Source organism: Numida meleagris, chromosome Z (assembly GCF_002078875.1).
Source record: "Numida meleagris isolate 19003 breed g44 Domestic line chromosome Z, NumMel1.0, whole genome shotgun sequence".
Taxonomy (NCBI): domain Eukaryota; kingdom Metazoa; phylum Chordata; class Aves; order Galliformes; family Numididae; genus Numida; species Numida meleagris.
In genome coordinates this window covers 59,082,072-59,094,952 of record NC_034438.1, presented here as the reverse complement: position 1 = coordinate 59,094,952, position 12,881 = coordinate 59,082,072, and the positions used below count along the sequence as shown (strand labels likewise).

At 40.7% G+C, this 12,881-nt stretch overlaps 1 protein-coding gene across 1 annotated transcript in view; it reads left to right on the top strand.

Annotated features, from left to right (window-relative positions):
• ADGRV1 (adhesion G protein-coupled receptor V1) overlaps positions 1-12,881 on the top strand; it is a 257,698-nt gene that overhangs the window by 238,369 nt on the left and 6,448 nt on the right. Inside the window, exons 88-89 of the mRNA XM_021381087.1 lie at positions 8,414-8,605; positions 10,202-10,376. Coding sequence (XP_021236762.1) covers positions 8,414-8,605; positions 10,202-10,376 — 367 coding nt within the window. The remainder of the gene's footprint in view (positions 1-8,413; positions 8,606-10,201; positions 10,377-12,881) is intronic.

Below are 12,881 nucleotides of genomic sequence, written 5' to 3'. Positions count from 1 at the left end.
TGACAAGAGAAAAATATAATTGATAAGTATGATAATAACTTCATGAAAACTGCTGCTTAATGGTAATTAAACAGTCAAAACTTTGATGATACACAGCAGGTCCAAAATTGACTTAATAAATGTAATCACCACTTGGCAGGGTTGCATTACTAAGGACATGGCTTTTACAACAATGACTTTGAATGCCAAGAAAAAGAGTTAGATTTAAACAGAATGATCTGATTTACATTTCAAAGGTTAATATTTCTGGAGCGCTATGAGTGGGAGATGTTATGCGATGGCTTAGAATATAGTAGTATGTGACTAAGATAATACTTCTGTCATCATGACACCAGTAAAAGATCTTCAAGCTGTTCTCAAAGAAAACGTGGATGTTAAAGATACAAAAAAAAAAAGTATTTAAAGTCTGCTTTTTAATACCTAGACATGCACAAAAATGCTGCTCATGGGGTTGGTCACAATTATGCTTGAAAACCAAGTAACTTGGTGAGGTGAATACAGAATTATATATGTTTTTTATGTGTCACTTCGTAAACCTTAATGATTGTGCATAAGCATATTCAGTTCCATGGCTAATTTTCTTCCAAAACAAATTAGGAAAGACAACAATGTCAAATATATATCAGATATTTTACAACAGCCCTGATAATGATTTCCTGAAAGTGATTCCCTCAACACTGTGAGTCATTTCTTGATATGTAAATGCTAACTTCTTAAACATGGCAAAACATGCAAATTATCAGGATTAATCAGATCAGCTGTTTTCCCAAATGCAGTAGGCACTTGTTACGTAAATTAGTACTAATCCAAAGCAGGTTTTGACTGGCCAGTGATAGAAAACAACATGAGAAAGCAGCAGTCCACAGAATTAGATCTTCCAGTAAATTAATGAAATCCCCATGGAAGTTCACAAGAAGTCAGCAGAGGCATTCAAGTGCCAAAGCACCGGGCAAAGAGGCTGCCACCCAGAGTGGCCACTGACAGCCACCCAGAAATCAGAAGCAGCAAAGAAGAGTGGCCTGCACATTAGGACTGTTTGCCAAATGTAAAATTGGCATAGTCCAGACAGAGGATAAGATTAAATCTCACCCTGATAAGATTAATAAAACCGGAGTGAAACTAACCAAAACACAGGCCATTGTGCATAAATTCCTCTGTGGTGACTGCAGAGAGCTAATCTCAAAAGTTCACCAGAGTGAAGATAACTCCCCAGTTGAAAGAGACATCTGTTTGTGTGATTTCTTTTTGCTTTACCACCTGGCACCCATAAATATGTAACTGTAAAAACAATAGTGATGTTGTAGCTATGGTGATCTAAAGCTACATAGTAAGAAAAAATGATCCAGTTCTGGACAGAGAGAGCTTTCTGTGGTACAACACAAGCTACTATCTTTCCTTACAAGCCTTGATTTCTCCAAATATTCTCCTTTGGAAAATCAACTTTAAGCAATTAATTAAAGTAAGAAGTAAAGTATACATCTCTAGAGCACACTGATTTTTGTTAAGGCTCATAAAAGCTGTGAAATAGGTTGAGGAGCTGGAGTTGTTCAAATGATACTTATTTTCCAGAAGTCCTGCACAGATGCTTTAGATTTATAAATAGAAATGCCATTCCTCTAAAATAGATCACATTATCTGAATGTACTTCTCCTTGGGAAAGAAGTTCTTCAATTCCAGGACGGAGTATCTCAGCCGTGAATGAGAATGTACATATGTGAGAAGTATGATATACGCTAGTAAAAAAAAATAATAATAATTTAGTGCCCTGATGTGTTTGTTTTCATTAAATCAGTAAAAGTCCTTAAACTTACAAGACAATTTAAAATTATGAGAGACAGCAAACATCTTGGTTTTCTCTCAGTGTGTTAAAAGGAGATAAGGAAGAGGTTTGTTGATGGGCTAAAGTCTGTTGTATCCTTTCTCCTTATTATTAGCAGAATTATCTCAATTTCCATATTTAGATATGCTGCAGTAGAAGCTCAGTGACTTGGAATATGCAGATTTAGAGGGCAAAGAGGGAAAGAGAGAAAATATGGGCATCAAATATGCAGTGAAGACATTCAATGGATCAGTCTACCAAGTCTGCATGTGATCTCATGGAAATGTAAAATTTATTCTGTCTCTTTATTGACAGCTGCGGGAGTTTATTCTTAATTTAATAGCGTCCTGCCACTACTGCTCCGCAGAGTAGATAAATAAAGCTGTTGTATTTGAGAATTCCCCTCACATGTATACAGGCACAAAACTCTACCAGAGTAACCTTCATTCTTCCCCTATGGACAAGTTAAAAAGGGAGTCACTAAAGCCTGAAAAAAATTACCATGTAGTATTACTGCATTGTTGGAAAGAATCTGTAACTTTGGACCATGTTGAAACTAAGGATAAAAGGTCAGGTAGAGTAACACTACCTACAAAAGCCACACAGTAAATTTTGTCATACCATCATATAATTTTTAGTTGAAAACAAAATTAGAAGTAGTAGTACTTTCAAATAACATTAATAGCCACAACAATCAGAAGTTGTAAGCCTGTGATCCTGACCTTTGAGTTTGGCATTCCCATGCTTGGTGACGAGTAGAAGTGATTCTTATTTTTTGTGTTCCCCTGAGTTCTGTGGCTGCTAGAGATTTGAAGAATTGCTTAGATTGGAAGTTGTCTGGTCCAATTTTCTGCTCAAAACAGGGTCCAGACTGAATTCAGTCTTAGGGCGTTGACCTTCAGCAGCTCCAGGGATGGGGCATCCATAGCCTTTCTGGGAAACTTGTTCCAGTACTTCACCACATTCGACCTTCTCTTCCATTTGCAGTGAACATTTGACCAACCTGGTTGCCTTCCGTGATGCTGTCATTGATCCAGTGGACAAGGGGAAGCGGTAGAGAATGAGGGATACAGGTCCTAAATTCTAACTGGGTATAAGGAAAACATATTTATTATGTTAGAGCAGGTCCAGAGGAGGGCTGTAGCAACTCACCTGCAAAGAAAGGCTGAGGGAGCTGGGGGTTTTCAGACTGAAGGTTTTGCAGAGACTTCATTGCAGTTGTTCAGTACTCCAAGGGAGCATGTAAAAAAGCTGGAGACAGACTTTTTACACTGTCTGATAGTGCTATGACAAGGAGAAACAGTTTCAAACTAAAAGAGGGGAGATTTAGATTAGGTAAAAGGAAGAAGATCTTTACTCAGAGGGCTGTGCGGCCTTCGCACAGCTGCCCAGAGAAGCTGTGGGTGCACCATACCTGGAGCTGCTAAAGGCCAGGTTGGATGGGGCCCTGGGCAGCCTGAGCTGGGGGGTGATAGTCCTGCCCACAGCAGGAGATTGGAACTGAGTTGGCTTTGAGGTCCCTTCCAAGACAAACCATTCAGTGATTCTATGACTGGTGAAGTATCTGGATTAGCCTAGAGCAACAACAAGGCCATTTCCACCTCACTGGCTGAAAAGGTGGACCCAGTGGACTCTCTCATCTAAGATATCCTTCAAACAGCTGTGTTTTTTTAGATTTTTTTTCCCAAATTTTTGCCCCCTAACTGTGCAAGAAAGCTGGTATGATAGGCAAACAGAGATGTACGGACTAGTTTGCTGAGATTAAATAACAAAAGCTGAGTTGTCTTGCATCTCCATATGTCAGTAACATAAGCAGCAACCTTTATTGACAATTTCTTACACTCATTTTTCAGGCAGCCACATTATCTATTTGAAGAGAATTGCAAGTTTCCTGTCTGCATTTCCATCGTTATGACAGCCTAATTGTCTACTTGAAGTAGTTCTAACCTTTCTCCAGGGGAAACACATTAGAAATACTTTTCCATCTTATCTTTTGCTGTGACATGAGCAACAGAATTAATACCACTATCGTAATGTAACCATTATTTACATGGGGTTAAATGATTTCTAAGCAGCCCTGTGGGTCCAGTGCATGGAAGTTATGTAGCATTCCAACTACAGCCTCCAGAATCCTACTTCTTTTCATTTTTCAATATTCCCCCAGAATCTCACATTAGTAATCACCAGTCATGTCACTCTGAGACCAAACAGTTTCTTCTGACCTCTCTGCACATACCTGCGAGCTGAGCACAGTGGTTCTGAATTTCATAGAATCATAGAATCATAGAATGGCCTGGGTTGAAAAGGACCTCAAAGATCATCGAATTTCAACCCCCCTGCCGAGTGCAGGGTCGCCAACTGCTAGACCAGGCTGCCCAGAGCCACGTCCAGCCTGGCCTTGAATGCCTCCAGGGATGGGGCATCCACAACCTCCTTGGGCAACCTGTTCCAGAGCATCACCACCCTCTGTGTGAAAAACTTCCTCCTAATATCTAACCTAAATCTCCCCTGTCTCAGTTTAAAACCATTCCTCCTTGTCCTATCACTATCCACCCTCATGAACAGTCGTTCCCCCTCCTGGTTATACACTCCCTTCATGTTCTGGAAGGCCACAATGAGGTCTCCCCGGAGCCTTCTCTTCTCCAAGCTAAACAAGCCCAGTTCCCTCAACCTTTCTTCATAGGAGAGGTGCTCCAGCCCTCTGATCATCTTGGTGGCCCTCCTCTGAACTCGTTCTAAGAGCTCCACGTCTTTCTTGTGCTGGGGCCCCAGGCCTGGACGCAGTACTCCAGATGGGGCCTCACAAGAGCTGAGTAGAGGGGGACAATCCCCTCCCTCTCCCTGCTGGCCACTCCTCTTTTAATGCAGCCCAGAACATAGTTGGCCTTCCGGGCTGCCAGTGCACACTGCATGCAATAGTAGAAAGTAGAGGCAGTAGGCAAGCACATTTTTTTTATTTTAAATGGAAGCCATGGAATGAAATCTTAAGAACACAAAATTCATGTTTACATTATTACCAAAGCTGTAATTGTCTGTTCTCGTAATATCCATTGTCCATGTACAAGCAAATACATCTTCTTCTGGTACTTTTGGAGTATTCAGCTTTCTTCTCTGACCATCCTGTAGGTCTGGTGAGCCTGTGAACAGAATTGGACTATTCTTGAGTATTCCTTGCTTTTCGTACTTGGACCAACTAGCAAAGACACTGTTCATATATCTCTGAAAAAGCAAATTTGTGGCAACTTGGCCAAAGCCATTCATGATAGACACAGTGAAACATACATTACAATGCCAAGAGCCTTATTTTCATAATACTTTAAGACTATTTCTACAATATTAAAGGATGAAGTGAAAAAGAACAAAGAGTATAGAAAATGTAATGAAGGACAATTCATTTCTCAAAAGAGTGGGTTTTTTTAATAAACATTGAGACATATTATAAGAGTTGCGGTTGCACTGACATTTAGGGTGTCTGCATACTTCCTGTGCTCTTGCAAAGTAAACAATCTGTTAGCTGCTGGTGCTAAAATAAGGACAGATCGGTATGGCTTGATCCATAGCATCTTTGTGTTTATGACTGTTGGAACTCAGTGTTGTTTGGCAGAACCACTTGTCTTATTTTTACTTGCCAACATTCAGTTCCAGTGGTTTCTGATAGAGACATAGAATAGTGAGAATAAGATCATAAGCCCCTTGGATACTTCAAAGCCACAACAACAGCATGCAGAACTTCATCTCTACAAGCCATATATTCTTGACCCTGTAGAACTGGGTAGGAATATCGGTCGAAGAAGGATCCATCCTTTCTGCACCTAAGCAAGTAATTGTCTACCCAACAGTGCAGTTCCTGTGTAAGTGGTACGTGTAACCTGCTTAGGAGTGTTGGTTTTCTTAGAATGGTTTCATAAGCTTCTGCTTCTAAGGCACTGCTGTAATATACTACTGGGTAGGAGAAGTGAAACTCACACATTTTTGCTTCTGTTACCTACCTCAGTCTGTGAATTCTCCAGTTCTTAGACCAGTCAAACAACGCCCCAGTTTGCTCACTGTGGAAGGACTCTGAGCAGCCTCATCATTGCGCCACATCAACATGTGGGAATTCCCTGTACATCTCATGCCAAAATTCCTTCCCAGCCTTCAATACTAGCAAGGGGAGACCTCACAAGTTCATTCTACACAGAGTCCTTAGTCCCTACTAGTTTTCTCTCCAGCTCGTTACTGAGTTTGGCCTGACAAGATGGTGTCTGTATCTTAACTGGAAAATGTGTATTGTGGTAACTGACAAATAAGTGTATGATTGATGCCCACTCCCCTGTTTCAGCAATGTATTACTATGAAACAAGAGAAGGCTAATAACACAGCTTGAACCCTACAGATCACCGCTCATCAGCCTCTGTCTAAATCTAGATTAATGAAAGGAGGGCTGCAGCTGGAGCGAAAGGAGAGGTGCCAGCTGGGAGCCAGCGCATCCAGGCTCCTGCTGCTGAGAGAAGGCCTGTGTCCTGGCAGCGGGGAGACCAGGCAAGGGTGTTTTAGCTGTCAAAATGCTTCTTGTGGTGCTGGTATAGCAATAGTTCTTCAGAAATAGCGCTGCCTGAAACACACTGAGACTTAAATCAGGGAACTGAAGTTAAAGAGGTAATTGTGGTGCTGTACTCTGTGTTTGTCTGCTTTGGAAGAATGTGTCCACAGTCTGGCCTGCACAGGAGCACACCACAGCATCAACCTTTCTCAAAGGAACCTGGTGTCCCTCTGATTCTGAAAGACAGCTGTGCAAAGCAGGCAACTAACTGGTTTTATTGAAAAATACAAAACCACTTAAAATGCATGTGTGACTTTTATGGCTATGTCCCTGGAGACAGGAATGCCAGAAGCTGTTCTGAATTCTGGAGCTGCATGTCACCACTGCTCTCCATTCTTCTTAGAACTCTTATCCATTACACATCCGTTAAACTTACATTAGACGAATTCCACTTGCAGGTCCCATTATGCTTGACCTACATGAGAGTCCTTGGATTTGTTTAGAGAAGGAAAGGACATTTTAGTCCCTTTTTAGTGTCTCTTAAGTGCAATATGTGTTTACATCAGTTTTTTGGAATGTATTTACATGAATCACAAAGAAATTTCCTTTGTAAGTCTCTCAGTTAAGTGCTCTGAATCTTCATGGCAAAAAAAAAAAAAACAACTATATGGAAAAGTGGAAAACTGTTCTTTTAAAATAATTGTTTTTGACACTTTTGTTTTTCTGTTTGCTGTTTAAAAAAAAAGAAGAAAGAAAAAAGTTGACACAGAACTGTGCAGCTGTCTGGATTTGTAGCAGCTGTATGTAAGCATTTCCAGAGTTTCACTAGCAGAGACTGAAATCCCACTGAATCCCATTTGCTTCTGTTAGCTTTGGACCAAACTGTTATTATATGTTGTTCTGTTATGCAGTTTTGGCATTAGAAATTATGGATCTGTGGATGAAGCGTTGTTTATGTTGCTAGCTTTATAGGAGCGGCAATAAACATGCTCTCTCAACATACATTCAAAGTTCTTTGTACTAAAAATTCCCAAATATAATTAGATGAAACTCCTTACTATTTATAATCCCAGCTATTACTGTCATGCCAATGGGCTCCTTTCCAGTAAATTGTTCTGTTTAGTACAATTGGTTATAGGGATCTAGAGGACGAGATGAAATATAAAAGGCAATGTAAACGTAACTGAACTGCAGTAATCAAGAAGAATCCTGAGGTCTTCTTTACGCACACTTCCAGTTAACCCGTTCTTTATTAATGATTGATTTGGTTGATTCCTTAATTTAAATGGATAATTTTCACTCAGTGTCAGTGTAGTTTAATAATTAGAGAAGGAGAAAGTCAGACTGCATTTTCAGAAATTCAATCACTGGATTTCTATGCAAACAGAAGACATGGTTATAATACTCTTTTTTGCTAAGCTTAAAGGTCAAAATTAGCAATTTTTAAAGAAGAACTGTAGAGACACACAGTCGATCCTTTATAGTAATCACAAATGAAAGACAGCGTTAAATTAGTGGATATCGTAGAGAATATAATCTATAGCTACAACTTGGTGTCTGGAACAGCAGAAATGCAGATTGAAACTGGGGCAAAAATCTGAAGAACTAGCAGGTCAGTAACAAAATAAAAAAATTGTAGCTAGGGACCAACAGCCAAATCCTACTGCAAAGGCAGCCTGTAACCACATTTTCTCTGTTATGACAACTGTAAAACTGCTTTCATTGTTGTGAACTTTGTTTTGCTGTGGAACTATGTGTTCAAACAAATAATGATTTTCAATGACTCTTTTGGGTTGTGTTTCTTTTTTGTTTGTTTGTTTGCTTGTGGGAAGGATAGTGTTTAACTGGAGGCCTTTGTGATGTGAACTTACTTTTAGTCCAGCTCTTGATTGACAGTGATATCTTCTCTTATTATCCAGAGAAACTAGCTGCAGCCCTGCGAGGCATGGACCTCTGGTGTAAGGGAGGGATCTGTTACAGCGTATTGGACCTTGCTGTAACTGTGCTCAAAATCTGATCTAAACTTCCTTCCTTTCACATATCGATGTTCTTTTTCTCTCCCTATGCTCCAGGGTCTTTATGTCTTTGTGGTATATTTCATCCTGCACAATCAACTTTGTTGCCCTGTGAAAGCAAGTTACACTGTAGACATGAATGGACACAGCGCTCCAGGATCTGCTTTCTTCACACATGGCAGTGGTTTGCCAGCTGCAGGTGGAGAGATCAGCAAGTCCACTCAGAACCTCATCAGTGCTATGGAAGAGGTGACAATGCTATATGGTCATTGTGTTGTGTGTGAAAAATGTACTTATAAATGGTAATACTGCAGTGAAGTGAATGAGATGATAATTATCACAGTTCTGTTTTTTTTTTTTTAAGTGTGTGTATGGGAGAAATGTTTCCTTTTACTGTAAAAAAATGTTATCCTTGGCCATGATGATATTCTTGGAACATACAAATTGCTGGCACCATCCCATCTAGGGAATTTATCTTTCTACTTGTGTGTTTAATTTGCTACAGAGGTTGGTAAAAGTGTTGTCAGAAGTAGGACACAAGAAATGAAAATACCAGGATAATTCTTTCAGCTTGCTATAGGTCTTAAGATGAGTTTTAAGTTTCAAATTTCACAAAGTCATGCTCTGTTAATATTGAGGGAGATGATTTTTAATCTCTTCATTTCTGGAACTGGAGTGCTGCCGGTATCTGTTTTTTACTATCTGTAGTAAACCACAGTGACTTTTGCTGCTATGTATGTTTGTTGAGTGTTGATGGAGATGAAAAATATCCAGCTGATTTAATGGATTTGAAATATTTCAAAGAATCATGTCAGCTCTAGTAAACCTTTTTGTGGAAACCAAGCTGCTCAACTACATCTGTTTTGCCCATTTCTCTGCCTGCTCAACTGTTGGTTTGTCAGGGTGTTAAAGCTGCTCAGCTGCCTCCTGTCCAACTGCTAAGTTGATTAGGGTTCTCAGAATGTCACTTACGGTGGTGTCTGACTCTCCAGAATAGTGGACAGCATAGCTTCTCAGCTCCATGTAGCAAACTTATATATTCTTGTCTCCCAAGCAATGGATGAGCAATATGCCAAGAAAATGTATTTTGTCATAAAATGTACATGTTTAGAGTTCAGTGTTTTGGCTTTGCACCACAGTTATGGAGGAGATAGATTTTTTAAAAATAAAATAAAAAATAAAAAACCAAAACCTTTTTGTAATGAACTGAAATTGTGATTTTTTTTTTTTTTTTTTGGTGTGTGTGTGTGTGTGGCTCCACTTTAAAATGAAGTGGCAGATGAAATACAGCAAAGTTAATATCAAAGCTATAGGGCTGCACACCAACACCTTCAAAGACTGATAAATGACTTTAAAAGATTGTATTGGTAGATTCTGGAAAGCAATAAGTTGACAACAGCAAATCATTAAATGCAGAGTAATGCTGATTAGTGGCTGTAGAAGGGAGAGACAGGCTCCAGTGAAGGAACAAGCAGTGATGGAGGAGAGCCACAGGGCATATTTTGGCTGGAATTATTCAGTGCTTTTACTTATAAGTTCTCCATGCCAGAAGCCAGTGTTCAGCAATAGTAAAATGTTTTTAACATTTTGAGACATGTAAGGCAGGTGTAGTAAGCACAAGGTTAAATGACTTGTTTTGAGTACAGATATGTATGTATGTATATATTTAAATTAAGCTACCTAGTTCAATTCCGAAGTGACTGAATAGCTGGCTCTAAATCTGATCTTGAATTCAGCTCTGGTTATAGATTCCAGTCTGTTATCTCAAGATAGCAGTCATGTAAATTATTTTTACAGTGTAGATCTTATGATTATTGCATTTCTGTGTCTTTTTAAACTTTACAGGTACCAGCAGACTGGGAGAGAGCATCTTTGCAGCCTGCTAGTCAAGCTAGTTCTGCCTTTAAGCAGAGTCCGCAAAATGGCAATGTTTTCCACCCTTCTGGATTTAGTAACAGCTCCCTGGTTGCTGATGAGGAATCACAGGAGTTTGATGACCTAATATTTGCATTAAAGACTGGTGAGTGATTCCTCGTTCCTCAGACTGTTGCCTTGTTCTTCACTCTTATGGTGTCACAATTTCATGATATCCAATTACTGTTAATTTAATCTGATTAGCATTGAAAATACAAGCTGGGATTGTTTTGGCTTGATCTGTTATTCTATGAGCTAAAAATATTGTGTGGACTATCTAAAATAACAGAGAAGGACTCTGCAAAAATATGTTTTAATTCATGATCATTCACAGACATACAGAATGTTGCAGCAGACTGGAGGCTCTGACATTTTTTTCACAAGTTCTTAAAAAGCTAACTTGCTGCCTTTAGACTCTGGCCATCTTGTACCTTGTTCCTTTTTTTGAGTTGATGTATAGAATACATATATTGCCTGTCTTTATTTTATATATATTTTTGTAAGAAAAAGCATAAATTCATAAATAGCATGTAAGTGTAAGAAAAATATTTATATTTCACAGTGTAAAAAATACATTTGGGCCTGAAAATTGGTGTACACTGGAAAAATAAGCTAGATAGATTTCTGCCTAAACACAACAGCCAACTCTAATGAATCATATCATAGAATCATAGAATGGCCTGGGTTGAAAAGGACCTCAAAGATCATCGAGTTTCAACCCCCCTGCCGAGTGCAGGGTCGCCAACTGCTAGACCAGGCTGCCCAGAGCCACGTCCAGCCTGGCCTTGAATGCCTCCAGGGATGGGGCATCCACAACCTCCTTGGGCAACCTGTTCCAGAGCATCACCACCCTCTGTGTGAAAAACTTCCTCCTAATATCTAACCTAAATCTCCCCTGTCTCAGTTTAAAACCATTCCTCCTTGTCCTATCACTATCCACCCTCATGAACAGTCGTTCCCCCTCCTGGTTATACACTCCCTTCATGTTCTGGAAGGCCACAATGAGGTCTCCCCGGAGCCTTCTCTTCTCCAAGCTAAACAAGCCCAGTTCCCTCAACCTTTCTTCATAGGAGAGGTGCTCCAGCCCTCTGATCATCTTGGTGGCCCTCCTCTGAACTCGTTCTAAGAGCTCCACGTCTTTCTTGTGCTGGGGCCCCAGGCCTGGACGCAGTACTCCAGATGGGGCCTCACAAGAGCTGAGTAGAGGGGGACAATCCCCTCCCTCTCCCTGCTGGCCACTCCTCTTTTAATGCAGCCCAGAACATAGTTGGCCTTCCGGGCTGCCAGTGCACACTGCTGGCTCATGTCCAGCTTCTTGTCCACCAGGACCTCCAAGTCCTTCTCCGCAGGGCTGCTCTCAAGGAGTTCTTCCCCCAGTTTGTATAAATACCTGGGATTGCCCCAGCCCAAGTGCAGCACCTTGCATTTGGCCTTGTTGAACCTCATTAGGTTCTCGTGGGCCCACTTCTCCAGCCTGTCCAGGTCTCTCTGGATGGCTTCCCTTCCCTCCTATGTATCGACTGCACTGCTCAGCTTGGTGTCATCTGCAAACTTGCTGAGGGTGCACTCGATTCCAGCATCTATCTCATTGATAAAGATGTTGAAAAGCACCGGTCCCAAGACCGAGACTTGGGGGACACTACTCATGACCAGCCTCCACCCTGACATAGAACATTGATCACCACCCTTTGGCTGTGTCCAGCCAGCCAGTTCTTAATCCACTGAACAGTCCATCCTTCCAGTCCATACCTCTCCAATTTGGAGAGAAGGATGTGGTGAGGGACCATGTCAAAGGCTGTGCAGAAGAGCTGACCATGCTTGCATGAGCTCACTACGTTGCTGGATAACAAAGCTTTGGGGAGGCTGCTCTAAATGTCTATGCTCAAACTACACCTGCAAACCAAATCATTTGTAGTCAGAGTCTTCTCAGTGTTTTTAGAGATCAAGTCTTTAAAATGCCCAGCTTTACTCTCAGTGTATTGTTGCTTTTCTATTTTCTCTCCCACTCCACCAACGAAACCTTAGTTTATTCAAATGATGACATAAATAGGCAGCCAGGCATGGCCTTAGGTGGAAGAAATGAAGCAAAACCTGATTCAGAGATAAGTATACATGAGAACTTCTGATAAGAAGACGAGAAAGGCAAAGGAGTCCCACTTGATAAGATCTAGCAGATGTTAACCCAAGCCCACTCCCTGTAGGCACAGGTGAAATACAGGTAAGCTAGCTTGGTGAGGCCCTCAGGAACATAACAGAAGGTCGCTTGAGTGATCCTGAGGACAACCTCACCAAGCTAGTGGGTTTCCAGCAGTCCTGCAGAAGACAACTGGCTGAATTATCAGGTTAAGGTCTCTGACACTTCAGCAGGTAATTCCTCTCAGTGATACCAGTGAGAATATTTGAACTGAGTAGAATACTGGGAATGCTAATGAAGGGACAGTTTGTTCAGCTTATTCATCATGCTTAATCTCTTAATCCAACTGCCACTGCAGAAAACTCTTCTGATTATGGAGATAACTGGATGATTTAAAACTGAGCTAGTGCTACGTAATCATATTTTTTATAAAGATTGTCACAAAACTTCTATTTTACCTTTTGATTTTCCTGGAAA